The 24,581-nt window shown below is 42.2% G+C and overlaps 1 protein-coding gene across 1 annotated transcript; it reads left to right on the top strand.

Annotated features, from left to right (window-relative positions):
- The first annotated feature begins 11,799 nt into the window (after nucleotides 1–11,799).
- On the top strand, nucleotides 11,800–24,115 carry ZIM2 (zinc finger imprinted 2). Its single transcript, XM_037150691.2, has 6 exons — nucleotides 11,800–12,166; nucleotides 13,809–13,912; nucleotides 14,995–15,042; nucleotides 16,739–16,865; nucleotides 19,024–19,116; nucleotides 23,160–24,115. Exons 1-6 carry the CDS (start codon nucleotides 11,800–11,802, stop codon nucleotides 24,113–24,115), a joined length of 1,695 nt encoding a protein of 564 aa, XP_037006586.2.
- The last annotated feature ends 466 nt before the right edge of the window (nucleotides 24,116–24,581 follow it).

The following is a 24,581-nucleotide window of genomic DNA, read 5'->3' as shown; positions in this document are numbered from 1 at the left end:
ATGAAAGCTTTGCTGAATAGAGCAATCTTGGCTGTAGGTCCTTGCATTTCATGATTTGGAATACTTCTTTGCAGCCCCTTCTTGCCTGTAAGGTCTCTTTTGAGAAATCAGCTGACAATCTTATGGGAATTCTTTTGTAGGTAACTGCCCCCTTATCTCTTGCTGCTTCTAGGATTCTCTCCTTCATTTTAATCTTGGCTAATGTAATTATGATGTGCCTTGGTGTGTTCCTCCTTGGGTCCAACTTCTTTGGGACTCTCTGAGCTTCCTGGACTTCCTGGAAGTCTATTTTCTTTGCCAGAATGGGGAAGTTCTCCTATTTTCTTTGCCAGAATGGGGAAGTTCTCCTTTATTATTTGTTCAAATAACTTTGCCATGTGTTGCTCTTCCTCTTCTCCTTCTGGTACCCCTATAATTTGGATATTGGAACATTTAATGATGTCCTGGAGGTTTCTAAGCCTCTTCTCATTCTTTTGAATTCTTGTGTCTTTATTCTTTTCTGGTTGGATGTTTCTTTATTTTTTCTGGTTCAATCTCTTGATTTGAGTACCAATTTCCTTCCCAACACTATTGGTTTCCTGTACATTTTCCTTTATTTCACTTAGAGAAGCCTTCATTTCTTTATCCAATTTGCAACCAAATTAAACCAATTCTGTGAGCATCCTGATCCCAGTATTTTGAACTGTGCATCTGATAGGTTGGCTATCTCTTCATCACTTAGTGGTATTTTTTTCTGGAGGTTTGATCTGTTCTTTCATTTGGGAAATTTTTTTGTGTGTTGATGCTCCTGTTATGTAGTGAGGGGCAGAGCCTTAGGTGTTCCCCAGGGTGGGGCAACCCCTGTGGCTGAGTTGCGATGAGGTATGTGGAGCAGGATTCTGAGAGGGAACAATGGCACTTGCTCCACTCTCTGCTGGATTTCAGTCACTTTCCCCGCTTCCCACCAGCAAACTGGGCCCTTCTGGTGCTTATTCCTATGTGGGTGGGTTTGTGTACATTCTAGGACCCTGTGGGTCTCTCCAATGAACGCTCCTGTGAGGCTGGGAGTTTCTCCAGCTGCCTCAACCTCCACAGGTGTTTTTAATCAGTGTTTTGAGGCTTTGTTTTCCAGAGCTGGGGTCTCGGGTTTCTGTGGGGGCAACTTTGCCAGCAAGTCCCCCTGTCTGCCACAGATGAAAGTAACTCTACCAAGACATGATCTTCTTGGGGAGGAGAGGTGGCCAATCTCTAGAGGAGAAAGGCGAAGAGCCCCTTCCTCAACGGCATTTATTGGGTTGTAATATAGAGGAATAGAGGCAGTAAGAATCAAACAGTAGATAAAATTTCAAAGAAATCTGAGGGCTTAGTTTGAGTCAGTTTCTGTCAGGAAAGGGGGTTGCAGAAACTTTGGGAGACATACTCATTTCCTGCTCATACTTTTATTATATGAATGAAAACACTCTTAGCAAAGCAGGCTTCACAGGACTTTTAGGAATTCTTTCTTATGCCTGATCACCCCAGATCCCACTCTAGCCAGCAAGGGGCTGCACCGCCTCTCCCATCACAAGTTTTCAGGCTTAAGTGGATTAGAGCCAGGAAGCGCTTCTCCCAGATGGAAATGGGGACTCGGGTTATGTCAGAATAGGTGGGGGAGTGGGGGGCAAAAGTCCATCACTCCCTCTTTGTTGCAGTTCCCCGAGTCCTTCCATGAAGGCCTCCCACGAGATCATGTCTGGCTTAGGTTGCCCCTCCTCTGAGGAGTGGTACCTGTCTCTGACTAACCAACCATGCAATGGGGCAGGGGAGGAAGCAGAGACAAGCTTTGTCTCCTTGTGGCTTGCATTCTGGAGGTGGCTCACTCAGATTTATCCATGGGGGGCATTTACAACTCCTAAAACCAGACAGAGCGGTTCCCAACAGGTTTCGTGATCTGTCTCACTCCCCAGTTGTTCCTCCCGGTCTATCTGCGTGCAGATGTGGGACCATCCAGTTAGCAATTCGCTGCCTTGCCAGGTCTGCCCACTACTGCCTTGCTGGCCAGCTGCAGCTTTGTGCCCCCACTCCACAATCTGCCACCTCACTGGGTCCACCAGCTGCTGCCTTGGCACGAGTCCTCTCTGCCCAGCTGCCCATCTCCATCCTTCCTACCAGTCTGTATGAATATTTCTTCTTTAACTCCTTGGTTGTCAGACTTCCATACAGTTCAATTTTCTGTCAGTTCTAGTTGGGTTTTTGTTTGTTTGTTTGTTTGTTTTTAAATTGTTGTTGTCCTTCTTTTGGTTGTGCGAGGAGGCACAGTGCATCTACCTATGCCTCTATCTTGGCCAGAAGTTCTAGATTCCTCTTATAAGAAGGATTATATGGTATTTGTCTCCCACAGACTGGCTTGTTTCACTTAGCATAATAATCTCCAGTTCCATTGTAAAATGCAGGAATTCCTTCTTTCTTTCTGCTGCATTGTATTCCATTGCATAGATGTACCATAGTGTTTTTTTTTTATCCATTCATCTACTGATGGGCACTTAGGCACTGTCCTCTTTTAAACAAATCACATATGTCCTCATCTCAGGGTCTTTCCACCAGCTGTTCCCTCTTCCCAGAATATGTCTCCTCCAGATATCAGAGGATATAGTGTGTGTGTGTATACATACATATAAAATTGATATCAGAGAGAGAGAGAGAGGAAGGGTGAGAAAGAGAGAGAGAAACATCGATTGATTGCCTTCCATATGCACCTGACTAAGGATGGAACCTGCAACCTAGGTATGTGCCCTGACTATGAATCAAACCTACAACCTTTTTGGTGAACAGGATGACACTCCAACCAACTGAACACCCCGGCCAGGACTCAATATATCTTATTTCTTGGGATCCTTCAGAGTTTTGCCCCAATGTCCTCTACTCTCCTTGGCCACCCTGAAATTGCAACACTTCCCAAACACCTCCCACCTCCTGCCTACCACATACACCTGACTGTTTAATTTTTCTCTGTAGTACTACTTTCCACCATATGATTCACTATTTATCTTACTTATTTTTTTATTGCCTCTCTTTTGCATCAGCAAGGAAATGCCACGAGGTCAGGGGTTTACGTCTGCTTGGTCCCCTCCTGTATCCTCAGCACCTAGACTGGTGCCTGACAGTGGGTACTCAATAAATGTTAGTTAAAGAAGCAATCAGGTACTCAGACTCTAGATCCAGACTTCACTGGATCAGACACCACCTTTGACACTGGTCAACTATGTTGCCTTGAGCATGTATTTTAAACTTCCTGACCTCAGTTTCCTCATTTGTAAAATGAGATCATTTTCATGTTTCAAGGAAGAAATGCATGTAGCCTGGTTTCTCTTCCATAAATGGCAGTGAATTTTGTTATTATTGCCACAGCTGTGCCCTAGACACCCAATGAGTTAGTTTCCTTTAGGCTTGTTGTTTTTATTGTTTCCAATCTTTTAAAGAGATAATTGACAAATAAAAATTGTATAGCAAGGGTCTCTTACCCCTTTGCAACAGCATGGATGTACCTGGAGGGTATTATGCTAAGTGAAACAAACCAGTCAGAGAAAGACAAATACCATATGATCCCACTTGTATGTGGAATCTAATGAACAGAATTAACTGATGAACAAAATAGAAACAGAGGCACAGACATCTGAAAAATCTGACAGACCATAGAGGGGAGGAGAAAGGACACTGGATAAAAGAATGTGAAGAGATTAGCCAAAGAACATTTATGCATAGCCCATGGGCACAAACAACAGTGTAAGCAAGGCCAGGGGAAGGGGATGAGAGTAGGGTGGAGGCGGGCAAAGGTGGAGAAAATGAGGGACATCTGTAATAGTGTCAACAATAAAAAAATGTATAGTAATTCTTGAAGTCAGGGGGTGTCTGTCAGTCCTCCAACTTTGCTCTTCAGCTTCAGTGTTGTGTTGGCTATTCTGGGTCTTTTGCCTCTCCATATAAACTTCAGAATCAGTTTGTTGATATCCACAAAATCAATAAGGTTTTCAAGGTAATGTCAGCCTCATGAATTCAGGGGTGCTTGGCTTCTCTGGGCCTGCGCTTCCATGTCTGTGCACCGCAGCCTGGCCGGGACTCATTCTGGGCCCTCTCAGGGGAAAGCAGGGATCTTTCTCAGACCTTGATTACCTAGGTCTTCCATCTCTCACCTGGGCTGAGCCCTTGCATGGTCAGGGACAGACCTGAGTTTGAGTCTTTTTCCAACCTCATCTGCCTAGGGCTAGGGGACATTTCTCTGAGCCTGAGTTTCCTCATCTGGGGAATGGCTTGAGTATGAGTATGGAACCCATCCAACATGCTTCCATTCCCATGTCCACCAACCTCCACCACTCAGTACCAGTTCTGTGCTTCCTGGGGATAAATCAGTTAACCTTTCAGAGCCTCCATTTACTTGGTTGCTTAACACTTTCATGCCTCAGTTTTGTCATCTATGAAGTGGTGGTGATAATACTATCTACCTAAAGAAGGTTTTGGGAAGAGGTCATTACATTTGTGTTAATGCTTAGAACAGGATTGACTTAGGGCAAATGTTCAAGAAATATTAACCGTATGTCATCATCATCATCATCATCATCATTTATCACATTTATAACACTGTCCCCATATATATATTGAACCTCAATAACTGTGCTTTAGCTAAATATAGTGGTTCTGGAACACAGGAAAAGATGTTCTATCTTGCTCATGAAAAGAGAAATGTAAACTAAAACTACCCCAAGCTACTATTTCTCAATCCTCTCTTTAGAAAGTTTGAAAAAAACAGCACTGACTGGTGTGGCTCAGTTTGTTGCGCATGATCCCAGAGAGCAAAAGCTTGCTGGTTCCATTCCTGATCAGGGCATGTGCCTGAGTTGCAGGCTCAGTCCAAGCTGGGGAGCTTGCGAGAGACAGCAGGTGGATGTTTCTCTCTTAAATTGTGGTTTCTCTCCCTCTCTCCTTCACTTTCCCTCTACCTAAAATTAGACGAATAAATAAATTTTAAAAGAGAAAAGAAAACTTAAAAAAACACCATATAACAGTCTGAACGCAGGCACGCTCACACGGGCTGGAGGGGGTCTAAGATGCAACAGTGTCATTGGAAGGCAATGTAGAAATCTCTATCACAATGACACGTACATGTGCCCTTTGCCTGAGCAATTCCACTCCTGGGGCTTGATGAACTCAGCACTGGTTGTAGTGGCAAAGTACTGAAAATAACCCAACTGCCCAGCAGTCAGGAATCAGTTAAATAGATTAGGTCACAACGATACAGCAGCATCCAAAAAACGATTCAAAAACTGTGAGCGAATTCTCTTTTTAGTGATATGAAAAGCTCTCTGAGATATACTTGTAAGAAAAAAAGAAATGAAGGCACAGAACAGTGTGTAAAGTGTGCCACCTTTTGTCTAAAAAAGGGAGGAAATGAGATGTGAGCATTTAAGCAAAGGTAAAATACACGTATTACATTTGTACAAACATATACTTATATATAATTGTGAATATGTATTATAACAATGTATATATTATGTAATTATATTTCTGTTGCATTATATATCATAAAGTATACATAGATGTGGTATTATAGATGATATCACATATTTAAATTTTTATACACTTAGAAAACATTGTATTTTCTATCTTAAAATATGTCCATTTATATTACAGAATATACTATATTCTGTATGATATATACAGAATATATATTAAGTGTAGATATATGTACGTAATATATATCAATGATAATCACATATGTATGAATATGCACATGTGTACAATATTTATACATATATCTATATATTCTTACATGTACATAAAGAAAGTGTGAAAGGACACAAAATAATTACAGAGGTTACCTATGTGCACATGAAATTAAAACCAAGGAAAAAGCCAAAGGGAATTGGGCAGCATAAATATTTGGTGGGTGGCCTGCACACGCACACACACATATGGAAAGAGGGAGACTTCTCATTAAATAAGCTTTATTTACCTAAAAACATTTAACTAGACTTTTGAAGGAGAACACATTGGTTTTTATTATTTACTGATTTTAGAGAGACAAAGAGAAAGAAAAACATCAATTTGTTGTTCCACTTACGCATTCATTGGTTGATTTGTATATGTGTCTTCATTGGTTGCCTCGTATATGTCCTGACTTGGGATAGAACCCACAACCTTGACATATTGGGGTGCACTAATCAGCTAAGGCACTGGCCACTGCTTGGGGTGATCACTTTGCAAAGCATATAAAAGCCTACTCACTATGTTGTATACCAGAAAGTAATACTACATGTCAACTGTAATTGAAAAGTAAATTTAAAAAAGTTGAAACCATGTATTAGCTATTCAAAATCTCAAAGCGTTTTAAGGCGAGAAGCAGCCCAGGAGCACCCAGTCTCTCCAGCTCGGCAACCCGTATAGCTGGGCCTCGCGCGCCCCCTACTGGAAGCATCAGGGAATGGCCTGTATTTCTAGGCTGGAAGCTCTCGCCCCCACAGCACACGCACAGACCCTGCACAGCGCATGCGCCGTATGTCTGGGCGCGAAGTCTGAAGCCGAGTGGCTCAGTCAGGCGCGAAGGCATCTCGCGGACAAGGTGAGCGCGCGCGTGGACGTCCGGGCTGTCGTGTGTGAGGCGCGCGCGGGCAGCGCGAGACCCAGACGTGGTCCGAAGGGACGCGAGGGTGAGGGGCCACCTTCAGGACGCGAGAAGCTCAGGGCAGCGAGGCGCGGGCCTTCCTGAGGGGGACGCCTGGGCTGGCGGGAGTCGACGCGGTGCCTTCGGGCGCGAGGATCCACGAGGCGGGAGGGCCCGGCGCGGCAGAGGGGCTGCCCCAGCTCGAATGTGGGGACTGCGGAGAATGGGGAGCTGAAGCGATAGGGTGCGCCCGGGCAACCTCTGCTCCCCTCATGCCCCACCTCAGCTCCGAGGCCCGGGTGACTCAGGTTCACCGCTCAGGTTCATCGCTCGTACTCCCGACCACCAGACCCCCGGGCCGGACTCGGACCCTCTGAGTCCAGCTCCGTCTTTCTGTCCGAGCGGTTCCACCTCCTCTCCCAGCCTCACCCCTCCTGCTGCCCCTCCCCCGCCCGTCCTACCCCCCCTACGGCCCTGCCTCTTCTCCGCCAGCACCTGCCGTTTATGCTCCTCTGGTAAAAACTTACTACCTACTTAAAAATTTCTTTAAATTTATTTTTCAGTTACAGCTACATACAATATTGCACTAGTGTCAGGTGTACCACAGTGATCAGGCATTTATCTAACTGAGGAAGGGATCACCCCCTAAGCCTAGTATCATCTAGTACCTGGTCCTGTGGTTTCTCTTCTCTGCTTTGTCCCTCCCTCTTCCACCCTGTCCCTCCCTCTTCCACCCTGTCCCTCATGTCCAGCCTTCCCTGTCTCTCCCCGTGGCCCAGTTTCTTCTCCCTAAACCCTGTTCCTTCTCTTCTGTCTGTCCCACCACTCCTCTGTGTGTCCTTCCCCTCTGTCATGTCTGTGCACCCCTTCTTCTCCCTGAGCTCCTCCCCTTCCTTCCCTTCCTCCTCCTCATGTACCTCAGTTGGTCCCTCTCTGTGTCTTTCCATTGGCCACACCCCTCCTGTCGCAGCCCCATCCCTCTTTCCTGCTCTTTCCTTCTCTTTCTCTCACCCCATTCCTCTGCTTTGCGTCTGCACTCTGCCCTGCCTTGCTTTGCTCTCTCTCTCTCTTGCTGAGATTCAAAAGTTTAAAACATAAAGGAAGCCAACAGTTAAGAATTTATGAAAAAAAGATATGGAGGGGTGCTGATAGTGCCCTCAGGGAAGATAGGGCCATGAACTTCCTTTCTGGAAGGCTGTTGACTGGTCAGGATCGTACTTTCCCTCTCCAGGCCAGAAAGAATTCTCCCTACTCTGACCTTGGACCTGGCTAGTCTAGGGAGGCAGGCTGGCAAGACTTCAGAGTCATTTCCACTATCACTTTCTCAGGATTCTTCCCTGGAGGCCACAGACCTAGAAACTCAATTCTAAAGGGTGCCATTATCTTAAGAAGAAAGAGATAGTAAATTTATGATTGGTAGTGGCAGGAGAGTTTTTAGAAAAAATATGTTCTCTTCTCACACCCTACCACAGACTAGATTCCAACAAATAATTAAAGTAAAATGCTCTAATAAAGCAATAAAAATATAATTGAATATTTAATAGGTCTCTGAATGGATAGTGTTAAGTTGTACTTTAAATTGTTTTCATTGTACAAAGACTTAAGAGAATGTGTTGCATGGCTGCATTTTTTTAAGCAAATAGGACAAGAAATACTCTTTATTTATATAGAGCCTTTACCAATCAGTAACTGAAACACCCTAGTGGGGAAAGGGTAGGAACAATTTATAATTGGCCAGTAAAATACCAAGAATCTCAAAACAACAACAGCAGAGCATTAAACTAAGCTTGAGGCCTTTCTGAGCATAGAGTCTGCACTTCATACACCAATGAAGCTGACCCCATTTACCTGAAGGTGGATGTATAGTCTTATATATTGAGATTGGAAGAGGAAATGGTGGAAGCCTTTGGGAAGAAAATTTGGCATGTTGTTTTAAGAAATTTTTAAAACAACAAGCAATAGAACCAGACCTGCAGACTTCAAATATTGCAATTATTGAAATAGAATACAAAATAAATATATTAAGTCTAAAAAATGTGAAGCTGTATTTGAAGGGATTTTTTTCAGGAAAAAACAGACTACTAAAAAGTATTAGCCTGATTAGATAAAGAACCAAATAAAGCTTGTAGAAATGAAAAGTGGAGCCACTGAAATGTAATATATACAGCTAGAGAAAGAATTAGTGAACTAGAAAATAATATTAATAAGTTATATATAATGCAGTGTGAAAAGATGAAAGTATGGCAAATTATTAAATAGAAGCATGGAGACATAGAAGAGAACATGGATATCTGTGAAAGCTCCATAATGTGATAATAGAGAAAATGGGAAAAGACACTTTGCTGAGAAAAAGTGTCAATCTACAATAATATATCTAGTAAAATTGTCTTTCAAAATAAGGGCATATATACATATATTGAGTGATTACATAGTACACCTTAAACTAATATTATATGTCTATTATACCTCAATTTATTTAAAAAGTAATAAAATTTTTTAAAAAGGAAAATTTAAAAATGTTTATACCCTTTGTCTAGATCATTTCACTTTGAGGAGTCAATCCTGGAAGGGAAGTATCAGGGATGTGGACAATTACACACTTTGTTTCAGTGATATTCACTACTTTATAATTTCTAATACTGAAGAACAAAAATACCTTCAAACAGAAATGATTAAATTATGTCATAGAAATAACAGATATATGTTTCAGTGGGGAGTAGAAAAGAAAAAAATGGCAATTTTGCTTATGGTTTTATAGAATGAATGTAGCTTTTACAGAATACTAAAATATTTTTAATTTTCCTGATTAAGAAAAAAATGAAGGTAGAAGGAATGAAGGTTCATTGTAGAACTTAAAAAGTTTTAAGGGAGGGTACAAAATCCTTTGTAAAAATCCCTTATAAATTCACTGCTCATACATAAAACCTGGTGCAGAGTTTTGGTTTACTTTTCAGTGTCTTTTCCTGTGGTTTAGATGGTTAAGAATATAGTCTATATACAAATTTGTTTCCTGCTTTTTTTCAGTTACTACTATAACCTAGATGTTTCCCCACAACTATAACAGCCAAATTTTTAGTGAAATATACATAGAGAACAGGTGACAAATCCTAAGTATAGAACTCAGTTTTCACAAAGCAACATACAGTTTTCACAAACAAACATACTGCGTCTATGTCATGAGCTCATAGATTAAGAAATAAAACATAACTAGTTTTTCAGATGCCCCTTACACTCTCTCCTCCCAGGCATTACTACTGCTGCCCCCAGTCCCAGCAGTAAGCTATTTTGAGTTCGAACACTTTAGAATCGATTTTGCCTGGTTTTGACCATTACATAAATGGAATCATTGAATGTGGCCTTTTTTTTTTAACCTTGGTTTCTTTAACTCCAATAGCAACATACATCCATGTTTTCAATTGTTTTGACTTCCAGTGCTTGCATATGTCAATCTACTGTGGTTCTGTCTCTTCTCAAACACTTATTATTGTCTGGCCTTTTTCATTTTAAACATTCAGGAGGGTGTGTAATGATAGCTTCTTGGGGATTTAATTCATATTTCTCTGATAACTAATGAAGCTGAGTCCTGTTTCATATGTCCATTGGCCATTTAGCTATCTCCTTTTTGCAGTACTTGCTCAAATCTTTGAACTTTTTGCTCTTATTTTGTCTGTTTCTTTCTCACTGATTTGCATGTACTTTATATATTTTGCATATGAATCCAGTCCTTTGTAGGATGTATGTGTGGTAAGGATCTTTTCTTATCCTGTATAATAATACATAGTTGTTTTATTATATTTTTCTGGTTTCTTATTTTTATTTTTAAATCATTTTTATTAATATTTGAATACAGTTGTCTCCATTTTCCCAACACCACTTTCCCCAACCCACCCACTTCACCTTCCACTCTCAATCCTATCCCCTCTTCGGCTTTGCCCACGGGTCCTTTATACACGTTCTTTGATGACCCTTTCCCTTCTTTCCCCCATTATTTTTCTCTCCCCTCCCCTCTTATTACTGTCAGTTTGTTCTTAATTTCAATGTCTTTGGTTATATTTTGCATGCTTATTTGTTTTGTTAATTAGGTTCCACTGATAGGTGAGATCATATGGTATTTGCCTTTCACTGCCTGTCTTACTTGGCTTACCATAATGCTCTCAAGTTCAATAGGCATTGAACTTGAGAGATCCTTCTTTCTTTCTGTTGTATAGTATTCTGTTGTGTAAATGTACCACAGTTTTTTGATCCACTCATTTCCTGATGGGCACCTAGGTTGCTTCCAGCACTTGGCTATTGTAAATTGTGAACCCACTGCTATGAACATTGGGGTGCATACATTCTTTTGAATTAGTATTTTAGGATTCTTAGGATATAATTGCAGCAGTGGAATTGCTAGGTCAAAAGGCAATTCCATTTTTAGGTTTTTGAGGAAATTCCATACTGTTTTTCAAAGTGAGTACACCAGTCTTCATTCCCACCGACAGTACACTAGGGTTCCACAACCTTGCCAACACTTATTTGTTGATTTATTTATATTGGCCATTCTGACCAGTGTGAAGTGGTATCTCATTGTGATTGTAATTTGCATCTCTCTAATGGCTAGCAATGCTGAGCATCGTTTCATAATACATAGTTGTTCTACATTGTATTTTGAAATGAAATTCTTTTGCGGCTCATCAGATTAGCTCAGTTCATTGTAGTTTGGGATTCAAGTCTCTTTTTTCTTCATTGCCCTTTCTTAAATGTTTCGAGCCTGTGCTTGTGGATTTTCTGGAGCTGGGAATGGGACTGAGAAAACACGATATCTGTAGATGTGCAAATCTCTGTAAATATGGGTTGTGTGAAATGAGTGAACTCCTTTTGTCTCAAATCACCTGCACCCCACTTAGCCACGTGCTGGAAGCAGCCTAGGTGCCCATCAGGAAATGAGTGGATCAAAAAACTGTGGTACATTTACACAATGGAATACTATGCAGCAGCAAAAAAGAAGGAGCTCTCAAGTTCAATGCCTATTGAACTAGAGAGCATTATGCTAAGTGAAGTCAGGTCATTTGTCTCTCTATGTAATTTCTGCAGGTCCTGAGGTTCTGTATCCTTTCTTCATCTGATACAAATCTTCCAAAACAGTGTGTTCTGGAGCAGCCTGCCTTTTCAAGTATCTCCATTCTGCTAAGGGCCAAGCTATAAAGATGTCACACGTGACACAGGGTTTGGATATCTTGAGGAAGCCTCATCTCTTTTATATGCATAATCCAGAAACCATTCCCATAAGGAACCCAGCAGTTCTGAAAATTTCTCATGAGAAGTTTAGGCATTTTCAGGCCCTATCAGTGACTGGGCCTCACAAAGCCGTGAGCCAAATCCGGGAGCTCTGTTGTCAGTGGTTGCAGCCGGAGATTCACAGCAAGGAGCAGATGATGGAGCTACTAGTGCTGGAGCAGTTTCTGAACACCCTGCCTGTGGAGGTTCAGACATGGGTGAGATCCAAACGACCCAAGAACAGCAAGGAGGCAGGAACCCTAGTGGCAAACTTGATCCGAGCATGTGAGGAGGAAGGTAAGAGAGGAAGGAAGCCACTAGCCATTCAATTTATGGAACATCTGCTGTGTGCCTGGTGTGTAATAGGAGCTGAATAAAAACGTGTTGAATGAGTGAAAGGATAAGTTTTATAATAATTCTAATCTGCCTTGAGCAACATGGAAGAAATTTGGGCGTTTGCATTTTGCTTTTAATATTTGTTATTCCCCTGAGAGTGCCCCTTTCTCCAGCTTTGTCCTCCTTACCCCACATTTCTTATCCAGCCTAAACTTCAGTGTCACCACAAAACGGAACAACACACCCAGCTAAAAAAAAAACCAAAAAACAGGGCATAAAATGTGGGAAACACGAGTCCTAGAAGTTAAATCTCTGCTAAAATTTGATTGATATCTTGAAAACTCAAGTTACTAGATTAGAACTAAGGCCATTTCAATAATGAGAAAAGAATGCCATTTACTCCTCAGTCATTTGAATAAGATTGACACTAATTAAAATTATTTGGAGATCTATGTAGATATATGTTGCATATGTTATACACATATGTCATATATGTGTATATATACACACGTCATTGCAATAATGTATAATATGTAACATATATTAACTATATATGTATGAGAGAGAGAGAGAGGCAAGGGAACAATAAATATGATTTCAAGATTATAGCTATCTCTGGACATAAGGCTGGGATGTGGATAGGAAAAAGTAATTGGGTAGATGTAAGTTAAATGGAAATATTCTCATTTTGGGTTTGGGTAGTGGATTCATAGGTCTTATAATTAAATAATAAATGAATAAATTTAAAATAAATATGACAGTCAATGCTGATATATCATGAAATAAAGGATTATGATTAATCCAGTTTCTGTGCATTGCATTCTCATAAAGGAATTTTGAAGATACTGATAGTGAACTATAGGTATTACGCCTGTTTAATAGACGAGGAGACATGAAGTTGAGTAACTTGTTCCAAGATTAGTAACTGGCAGGATTCCAGCAGGCTCCTGCCTCTGTACTTTTAATCACAGGGTCACACTGCCTCTGGTGGACATAGGGAATATTGTCCAAGAGGGTGAAAAAGTCGGCAGAAGGCCTGTGCTGTTTATTGATGGAGCTGAATTCTTGGGAAAGGAAAGAGAGCTCCCTGGGGTAGGAGAAACAGCAGATCAATGGAAAGTGCACTTGGAAAGACAATATAGGCAAGGAAGACCTTCACGGTTCAGGTTTCTGCAAGGAAGTTAGTGACTGCCTTCTAGATCAGTGAATAAAAAGATACAGAGAAAGCTTAGTAAGAGCCGCCATGGTGTTTCATGCCTATGGCGTACTTTACATTTGTAATGTTTAATCCTTACGAGAGGCTTTAGAAGTATAAGTATTTACATTTTACAGTTGAGAAACAAGTTCCCTGGTGATTCTGAGTGTACAGTGACACTGGGAACGGCTGACATAGAGGGAACTTCCACTTTATTTGGAAGGCACTGGGGAACCATCGAAGGGGGTAAAGTTGGGAAATAATTTCCATGGTCTTTCTGTCATCATAGGAAGTCCAGGACTGCCACCGACTCAGCATAGGATGCTGTGGGAGTGGCAGGTCCCTCTCTCGGTCTGTGGGTGCTGCCAGGCCAGACTCAATTCTGTGGTCATTCCTTTCTCCTTCTAGATTACCCTGGTAAGAACTCTGTCGTTCTGGAAGAGAGGGACACCAAAGAACCAAAAAAGGAAGACACAAACGTTTCTAACACTTTGCCATCTGTTGGAACCCAGGTGAGTCAGGCTTTCTTCCAACCTGGTTCTCTAATGTGAGGCTCTTGCCTTTCTGACTTCTGGGCCTTCTCTGTCTAATTGAACCACACCATTTTCTTTAAGTTTTCACATAAATATTATGTCACCGTGCCTTTCCCTGGCTACCCTATGTAAAAATCTTCTTATTCTTGTATGCCTCTTTGTGGCTTTTTTCCCCCTCTGTTGTACTTACCACTATCCCCCACACTATATTAACATTTTCCCCCCTCTTACCACTTGAATTAATTATTTGTTTTAGTATTTTATTTTATCTTTTTAAAAAATATTTTATTTCTTTATCTTTAGAGGGGAAGAGAAGGAGAGAGGGAGAGAGAGAAACATCAATGTGTGGTTGCCTCTCATGCATTCCCCGCCCTGGGAATTGGCCTGCAACCCAGGCATGTGCCCTGACTGGGAATGGAACCATGATCCTTTGGTTCTCAGGCCTGCGCTCAATTCACAGCTACACCAGCCAGGGCTTTTTATTTTATCTTTACTGTTGGCTTATTCAAATCAACCCTTGTGGTTTGCACTATTATTATGCTCATGCTTACATATGAAACAAATGGCAGCTCCTACAGGCATGTGATACTGATATGAGGTTTTCTTTTTTTCAAAAATACACTCCTTAATGTTCTTGTTCAATCACATTTTTTAAAAAATCCTCACCCAAGAACATGTTTATTGAATTTAGACAGAGTAAGGGACAGAGAGAAACACTGATCATTTGCCTCCCATACAGGCCCCAACCAGGGATTGAACCTACAGTGTAGGTATGGGCCCTGACTGGGGATTGAACCTGCAACCTTTTGGTGTTCAGGATGACACTCCAGCTAACTGAGCCACCCTGCCAGGGCTTGTTCAATCACATTTTGAAACCTCAAAGACAATTAATGAAATTAACACATTGCTCTTCCTTTAGAACCAGAAATAATTTGGGGGGGGGGTGGTGATTAGGAAAAAAGTTTTGTAAGAATGATCCCTGAAGGAGAGATAAGGAAAAAAAGGGAGAGAATCACTGTTCCAGGAGATATGATCCTGAGAATAGCCCTCTGTTCCTATAGCGTCCATTTCAGGGATCCCAAGTGGAGATGCCCACAGGAGCTGCTGAAGTAATATAAACAAGGAATTTATAAATGGGTGGACTGTAACAAACTGGGGAGTGCCTGCCCCACCAAAGGGCAGCTGTAACTCAGCTTCAACAGATGGTTCCATGTGAGAGTGTAGACCCAGGTCTTCTGATTTTGTAAAGGGAAGCCAAAACCCCAATTAATATGAAATCTACAAAATTTTTTTGTGGTGGTAGCTAATACAAATTTTTGTACTTTATTTTTATTATTTAAGCTATAAACAATGTCCCCATTTTCCCCCCTTTGTCCACCTCCACCTCTCCCCCACCCCACTTCTCTCTGGCCATCTCCTCACTGTTGTTTGTGTCTATGGGTCGTGCATATATGTTCTTTGGCTAATCCCTTCACCTTTGTCCATCAAGTACCCCCTCCTGCCTCCTCTCTGACAGCTGTTAATCTGTTCCATGTATACCTGCCTCTGGTTCTGTTTTGTTCATCAGTTAATTTTGTTAATTAGATTCCATATATAAGTGAGATCATATGGTATTTGTCTTTCAGCTAATATAATTTTTTTAAAGATTAAAAAAACCTGTGTAAGCCAAATAAACCCTCAGTAGGAGCTGGGCAGCCAGTGCACGGCCTCTAGTGTAAATCAGATGCTCACTGATTTGCATAATGTTTCCCTGAAAACACAAATGATGATTAATAAAATGGGTATCACAAGTCTTATGTAATCTTTTAATATCTGCTTTTCAAATTCAACCTTAGGTTACTCAGACTGTTGTGTGGAACTGTAGTTAATTAGTTTGTAATCCTAGAATATTATTCCATTGTGCAACTATATTAAAATATATTTCTCTTCTATAAGTAGATGTTTGGATTATTTCCAAGTTTTGAATGTTACAAATAGCATTGTTTCAAACATATCTGTCTCTAAGTACACATGAGTAAGTATACCTAAGAATAGAATTTTGGGGTCCAAAGTGGCTTACCAATTTTCATTTCCCTTAGCATCTTTTTCTTTAGTTTTTCATTTTTTTAAATTTATTGATTTGAGAGAGGGAGAGAAAACATTGATTTGGTGTTCCACTTATTTATGCATTTATTGGTGGATTCTTGTATGTGCCCTGACCTGGGATCACACCCACAACCTTGGTGTATTGGGAGGATGCTCTAAGCACCTGAGCTACCTGGCCAGGGCTCCCTTAGCATTTTATAAGAGGTCCTGGGGGTCCATGTTCTAGATATTTGGTACTGTCAGACTTCCTAATTTCTGTCAGTTGAGTGTCAGGGTGTAAAATGGTACTGTGTTATGGTGATTTGCATTTCCCTTTATTAATAAGGTTGACTAGCCCTTCATATTTATGAACTCTTTGTATGTTATGGATCAGTCACTGTAACTTAACCTAATTCACACTTACAAAGTTTATGTGAAAGAACCAGAGCTAGAATTTCAACTCAGCTCTCTCTGATTCCTGAGGCTGAGGTATTCCTCCAAGCAAAATTTAGAGTAACTGGCCACAGGAGCTGTCTTAAAAATGTCCTGCCTTCTCTTGGGCTACAAGATAAAGGTACATTGCCAGGTCCATGTAACCTCCAGGTTAGAACCCTTGGATTAGAAGCTTCCTGCTGGTCTGAATGTCAGCTTCATGTTCGGTTGTCTCTCACCAGGCTCCATTCCCACTTTCTGGGATAATTTCTGGATTCTGAGCATTTGTGATCGTTTTTGTTGTTTTAGGAGTTGGTGACTTTCCAGGATGTGTTTGTGGACTTCAGCCTGGATGAACTGACCTCTCTTACTGCTGTTGAGAGGAAACTCCACCGAGAGGTGACACTGGAGAATTACCAGAACCTGGTCTCTGTAGGTGAGTCCGCCTTCTCTATGGTACTAGGGCACAGTTCTCAACTCTTTTATGTCCTCCCATGAGTCATAGTGGTTCACCATGTCAGTGAGTCTCAACCCAGATCAGAGGCCTGTCCAGAAAGTATCCAGCCATGTAATATGAAACACAGATACATTTATTGAAGAAGATACAAGAAACATTGTACATAGGACAGTGACCCCTCAGTCCCCTGCAAAGTAGGCACCTTGGGACCTCACACAGTTCTCCCAGTCACCATCAGCTGCCCTATCATGTTTTCCTAAATCTCATTGATGGTCTGAAGTCTCTTCCCTTTCAAAGCTGATTTTAGTTTTGGGAAAAGCCAGAAGTTGCTAGGGGCCAAATGTAGGTTATGGAGGGGCTGAGTCACATGGGCGATTTGATGTTTCACCAAAAAACTCTGCATAAGACGTGAGGCGTGAGCAGGCTCATGGTTGTGATGAAGCTGCTAGTCACCAAGCTGCCCATAGCTGTGGCCTTTTATGTGAGTCATCTGAATAGTTTCTGTGGAGGAATATTCGAACTTAACGCAAAATTTGATGCGGATTCGTTGCTGTACTTGCTCAGTCATTTTGAATGAGATAGCCATACGGTACACATGCTCACTCAATGGTGTCTACTGCCCCCACTGACTAGTACAGTGAAGTCGTCATTGTTCAGGCATACATATTCTAGTCCACTCTCCTGGCTGCTAGGGCTCACAGTGATGTTTTTAAAGTGGGTGAAGGAATTGCCGAAAATTCCAGAAGCTCCAAAAGCCTCTACTAGCCTTGATGTGAAAAGAGTCAGAGGTTGCCAGTCTCTTTCACATCCAAAGGCAAGGTTGTTTACCTCTCCCCACAAGCTAAATGTTTTTGTTGCCAAGGCCAGGATCCTCCTCTTTTCAGTGGCTTTGGGGTGGCAGGCCTCAGTTCTTCTGAGAAACAAAATCAAGTCCAGCCACCATTCCACTGAGAGTAGGATGGTGCTCTTATGCTTGCGAAGTCATAGACCTACGTGGGGAGAGAGAAGCGCCTTCCCTCACACCTGCCACCAGTGTGTGTAATTTGAACCGTTATTTGTCACACAAAAAAGGCATGATGGAGTGCCTTTTCCAACACAACTCTTCTCTCAGTTACCACATTTATGACTTCACATAGACAGAATAAATCCGTTTTATCTTTAGCCTTCATGTAGTGACCTGGAGCCATTTCTGGCTTCTTGCATTGCTAAAAGCTTGGGGTTAGTATTACCCAGGACATTGCCTTCCTAAGGGTGGTGTGAGTACAGTGGGTTATAGTGAAGATTGTTCTAGGTGGTACATGGACAGCATGAAGTAGTCCTTCAGTCACTTGTGAGAAAGAGACTCCTCTCGGACTATCCTCCAGGTCACAGGCATCTCATTGTGTCCTCACATGCTAGAAGCGAGTAGGGAGCCCTCTGAGACCTCTTATAAGAGCACTAATCTCATTCATGAGGGCTTCACCCTCACAACCTAAGAACCTCTTAAAGGCTCCATCTCCCAATACCAGCACACTGGAGATTAGGAGTTCAACATATGAAGTTTGGCGGGTGGGGAGGAGGGCACCAACATTCGGACTGTAGTAGGTGGTATTCAAATGGTGGGAGTTCATAGAAACACAGAAGTAGTGGTGGAACGGAGGGCAGGATTGGAGAAAGCATTATATCACCCAGGTAATGAAGGTTATCACAGGAGGAAAAGAACCCTACATTGTTCCCTTCTGAGCAGCTCCAACCAACATCAGATCCCTGAGCTGAAGTAGCGAGCTGGCATACTGCCTTCAAGCCTCCTTTTGAGTTTTTACTCTAGATCAGAGTGTCCACCTTGGCACTGTTTACATTTGGGCCAAGTCATTCTGTGTTGTGGGGGCATCCTGTGCACTGCAGGACGTTGAGCAAAAGCCCTGGCCTCTACCTACTAGATGCCAAAAGCACCCCTTCCTTCCCCCAAAGCTGTGACAACGAAAATGTCCCCAAATGTTGCCAAAGGTCTCCTGGGGACACACTTGTTAGAAACAGGCTTCCTTTTCTCCTGTGTGAATTTGCACCTTCCTTATCATCACCGCCTTTAGAGCCCAGGCTGGGAAGTGCTGTGGGTTTAGGACAGAGCCCCCAAGTCACAGGCCTTTTTCTTCTTCAGGGTACCAGTTCTCTAAACCGGATATCATTTCACAGCTGGAGGAGGAGGAGTCATGTGGGATGCAGGAAGAAAGTGCTACAAAGACAGGTCAAGGTGAGTAGGATGGGGTACGCCTGTGGAGACTGAAGTGAGAGGACCACAACACCCCCAGTCAGTCCGGGGAGGGGCTGGGTGCTGTTAGTGAGGAAACATTTTTTAAAACCCACTCAGATCAGGAAGAAGGCTGGTAGTAGCTCTCCTCCCCAGAGGCATCACCGCCTTGTGCCTGCTTAGTACTTCCTTTCCTCCCATTTCCGAAGCTCATCTCTTCTTGCAGCATGAGTTCCACCCTGCCCAGCTCCAGGGAGGTCAGTTTCCATTTTCTCTAGTGCCCCAAGCCCTCCATTCATCTGTGCCTTTGTTCTTGCAACTAGAAATCATAGGTCTTTCCTTTTTAACTGAGACCAGCCAGAAACTATGGTGTGATACTGCTGCTTCCAGCTCCTCAAACTTGTTGACACTCACAGGCTCCCTTCCCTCTCCCCTCCTTCACCCCACAACCTACTTTCCATCTCCTGCCTCTACCATCCCTCTCTCCCTCCCTCTCACTTGCTGTACAACTTCCCCTAAAGGTCCCTAATGAGGACAAGAGCCTTCTAGACTTTGCCTTCTCCAAACTCTATGGCTGTAGTGTGATAATGTTTACCATTTTTATGAAATCCTCTCCTTTGAGTTGGGTCCTTCCTCATGTGTGTCAACCAGAATCATAATTATCCTTCAGTTGCTGTTAACAGAAAAGTAAACCCAAACTGGTGTGAATGGAGAGATTGTTAGCTTCAATGCTGGCCCCTTCAGGGATGGTTAGATTTAGAGACTCTGTGGTATTATCAGGTTATCAGATATAGTTTCATTTTCTGTTTTCACTCTGCAAACAAATCCTCACTGTACTTTTTGTTCCCATCCAAAGAGAGGATGAGAGAGCACGTGTCCAAGAAGCCTTCTAAGAGTGAGGAAGCTTTTTTACACAGCTTCCTGAGAAGCTATTGACACACCCTCCTCATTTCTCAGTGTTCCATGTTGAGCCACATCCCACTCCTGAACCTGGAGCTGTGCCTGTTGTGGTGCTAGTCAACACAACACTCCTGCCTTTTCCTGGGTGGGTGGAGAAATGGGAACCCAAACAAAAATTCAGGAATGGCCAAGGGGACTCCTCTACCTGCCTCTCTGTTTCATTCATTATCTTCTCATCTTTTCTCTAATTTGTTCATTCTTTTGTTTAAGTATTTGTTCTTTCATTTGTATTGATTATGCTATTACAGTTTTCCCAATTTTCCCCCTTTATCTCCTCTTCACCCTGCCCCCCAACCCTCCAGCATTCCCCCCTCCTTAGTTTATGTCCATGGGTTGTACATATAAGATCATTGAGTCCTGTTTCCTATACCATTTTTATCTCTCCCCATCTATTTTATGCCTACTAATTATGCTTCTTATTCCCTGTATATTTTCTCCCCACTCTTCCCTTCTCCTTCCCCACTAAACTCCCTCTGTGTGATGTCCATTTCTCTGATTCTGTTCCTGTTCTGGTTGTTTGCTTAGTTTTTTTTTTTCTTTTAGTTTCATTTGTTAATAGTTGTGAGTTTGTTGTCATTTTGTTGTTCATACTTTTGATCTTCTTTTTCTTAGATAAGTCCCTTTAATGTTTCATATAATAATGGCTTGGTGATGATGAAATCCTTGAACTTGACCTTATCTGGGAAGCACTTTATCTGCCCTTTCATTCTAGATGAAAACTTCACTGGATAGAGTAACCTTGGATGTAGGTCCTTGCCTTTCATGACTTCAAATACTTCTTTCTAGCCCCTTCTTGCCTGTAAGGTTTCTTTTAGAAATCAGCTGATGGCCTTATGGGAATTCCTTTGTGGGTAAGTGTCTCCTTTTCTCTTGCTGCCTTTAGGATTTTTTCTTTGTCTTTAATCTTGGGTAACTTAATGATGATGTGCCTTGGTGTGTTCCTCTTTGGGTCAAACTTCTTTGAGACTCTCTGGGCTTCCTGGACTTCTTGGAAGTCTATTTTCTTCACCAGATGGGGAAGTTTTCCTTCATTATTTGTTCAAATAAGTTTTCAATTTCTTGTTGTTGTTCTCTTTCTGGCACCCCTATAATTCGGGTATTGGAATGTTTCAGGTTGTTCCAGAGAATCCTCAGGCTCTTTTCATTTTTTTTTTGACTTTTGTTTCTTCATTCTGATCCAGTTGGATGTTTATTTCTTCCTCTTGTTCCAAATCGTTGCTTTGAATCCTAGTTTCCTTCTTGTCACTGCTGGTTCCCTGAATATTTTGCTTAATTTCATTTTGGTTATCTTTCATTTGTTCTTTCATTTTTTTGACTAAGTTCAATCAGTTCTGTGAGCATTTTGATTATCAGGGCTTTAAATTCTCCATCAGATAGGTTGGCAGTCTCCTCATCACTTAGTTCTGAGGTTTGCTGTGTTCTTTCATTTGGACCATATTTCTTTGTCTTGGTGCAGCTGATAAAGTATAAGAGGGTGGGGCCTTAGGTAGCACCTGAGCAGGGCAACCCTCTGTGCTGGGCTGCGGTGCTGCCAGTCTGGTTGTTCTGGTTGATTTTTTCTTTAATCCCTTGGTTGTCGGAGTCCCATGCAGTTTGATTTTCTGACTCTATTGGTTGTTTATTGCTTTTAGATTGGTTGTTATCCTCCTTTTGGTTGTGTGAGGAACCAAAGGGTTTCTACCTAGGCCTCCATCTTGGCTGGAACTCTAATTTGTTCATTCTTTCTTTGATTTTTTCAGTAATTTCACAGGTAATTATTGAGCCTCTGTGGTGAGCCAGGCCCCGTCCTAGGTTCTATGGATACAGGAACAAACAAGGCAGACTGTGGGGCTGGCAGTCTAATGAGGGTGATTGGTTATGGGTAAAGAAACAAGTAATAGATGAGTGTACAGCAGACAGAGTGACCTGGGAGGCTGTTTACAGTAGGAGAGTCAGGAACAAACCCACTGAGCAAAGTGTGAATGAGACAAAGTGGGGTCAGGTAGTCATTTGAGGAAGAGTGTTGCAGGTGGGGAGAATAGCAAATACAGAGACCCTGAGTTTAGAATGAGCTTATGTGTTTTAGAAACAGGAAGAAGAGTGATATGGTCTGAGTGAAGAGGAGGGGATAACAGATGAGGTCACAGAAATAGTCATGGGCCAGCCCAGGAAGGTTTATAGTAAAGGATGTGGATCTTGTTCCAAGTGAGATGTCAAAAAGGTATTGAAGGTTTTGAGCTCGGGAATGAGGGAGCATTATTGACACCTTGGAACTGTGTTATCTGCTGTGGCAGCCATGAGCTACATGTGGCTACTTAAATTTACACTAATCATAATTCCCTAAAATATAAAATTTAGTTCCTTTCAAGTACCAGCTACATTTCAAGTGTTTGTTAGCTACGTGTGGCCAGTGGCTGCTATATCAGACAGCAAAAATATAGTCCATTTACATTATCCCGGGGCAATCTGTTGGGCAGCTCCCTTCTAGAAAGATCTTTCTGGCTGATCTATGGAAAATGGGCTTTAGAAAGACCAGAAGGGGAACCAGTAGGGAGGCTGCTAAAGTTGGCCAGGCCAAAGTTGATGGAGGCTGGAGCTGTGGTCATAAGGTGCTCAGGATTGTGGTATATTCTCTGAAAAAGGACCAGCAGAACATGCTGGAACATTGGTCCTACAGCAGGGCAAGGAAACAGAGGAGTCAGGAAGGGCTTCTTAAAGACCATTTTTAAAAATTGAATCCACTGTGCTGGGTCACTACCCCTCTCTCCTGATGACTTCCTAGTCTGTTTTCTTACTCTGCTCACATATTTTGAGTGTCTGCTGGGAGATGACCACTGTGTTCATTATTGTCTCTTCTAATCTACAATCCTATTCTTGATTTCTTTGGCTTCAGTTTCTTTCCTGCCTAGGGAGTTACCTTTATAAAGCATAGACTTTTGGCCAGCTTCTTACTTTCCTAAAAGAAAATACAAACTTTTAGCAAAACATTTAAATCCCTTCCGATTGCCACAAGATCCATCCTGTTATTTTTGGTCCCTTTCTTCTGTTTCTGCTATAAAGATGTATCTATGTGAGTTAGAGTAGAGAACCTTCTACGTTTCTTTTAGATTGGGAGAGAGGACCTGAAACCAAAGATCTAACTCCAAAGCAAAGCCAGCCTGTAGAAAAATCATCCTTGGAGGCAGGAATGGAAGATTTGGAAATAGGTAACTTCTGGCATGTAGGACACACAGGAGAGTCTTCTCCTGCTGATCCACTGGATTTGTGTCAGGTCAACAAGGAGAAACCTATAAGCTCTGGAACCGTGAGTGAGCCCAAGACCCTCGCTCAAGAAGTAAGCCTTGACAGAGATGACTTTGAGAGAAGTTCAAATCTTACTAAACAATCAGCAGGCCCTCCAGGAGCAGATTCCCAGGAATGCACTGACCCTGAGACTTGCACCAGTCCCCCACCAGTGGTCAACAAGCCTTTCTCCCAAGAGCCCAGAATCAACAGATGTGAATTTTGCAAGAGAACCTTTAGTACCCAAATGGCCTGCAAGAAACATGAGCGGATCCATACTGGCAAGAAACCCTCTGAAGGTAAACAATGTGGAGAAACCCTCTACCTCATGCCATACCTCACCAGACATCTGGGAGCTCATTCCGGTGACAAGTCCCCTGGAAAGTCCTTCATTCAGCGTGTAACTATCTGTGGCCGTGTGAGAATCCATAGTCAGGAGGACTACTACGAATGTGTCCAGTGCGGCAAAGCTTTTATCCAGGATGACCATCTTTTTCAGCATCTCCAAGATCACAAGTCAGCAAAAGCCCTTCCACCTGGGTTTCCCCGCAAAAAGACATATTTAATTCGCTATCAGCGAAGACATGACTATGTTGGAGAGAGAGCCCATCAGTGTTGTGACTGTAGCAGAGTCTTCCGTCGGAGGTCACAACTCATTCAACACTATCGGATTCATGCACAAGAGACGCCCTTCCAGTGTCAGCTGTGTGGGAAATGTTTCAGCCAACCCTCACAACTCACTCAACATTACCAACTCCATTCTCAAGAGAAATCCAGTTAGTGCAATTACTATGGAGAAACCTTCAGAGAACATTTGCAGTATTTCTGGCTTCATCCTGGAGAGAGACCCTCTGTGTGCTCTGAATGTGAGAACACTTTCCACCAGCCCTCATACTTTGTAAACAACTTGAAAGTTCATCGTTGTGTGGTCAAAAAACAAGGAATGGTGGCAAGAATGTATAACAATCTTCTTGCAAAAGGAAGTTTCACACATGCATCAGTAGTCACATAGGCCAAAAACCTCACAAAGAATATTTTTGTTACATGGGGAAGAATCTAATAGAGTTCATCCTTCTTTGGTGGTATTCATAGAATAGAGAGCCTTGATTTTGACGTCCTGACACAAAAACTTGAGCCCAGCAGTTGGGCTCCAGACAGGTGATCTGTTGCCTGAGTCTTTATAGAAGTGTTTACACACATTTCCACCACATGGGATGTGTCAGAACAGGACATGGCGAAAAGATTTT

The sequence above is a fragment of the Artibeus jamaicensis genome, unplaced genomic scaffold (assembly GCF_021234435.1).
Source record: "Artibeus jamaicensis isolate MK-2021 breed Jamaican fruit bat unplaced genomic scaffold, CSHL_Jam_final contig_723, whole genome shotgun sequence".
NCBI classification, from domain to species: Eukaryota; Metazoa; Chordata; class Mammalia; order Chiroptera; family Phyllostomidae; genus Artibeus; species Artibeus jamaicensis.
This window is presented reverse-complemented; position numbering and strand designations above follow the sequence as displayed.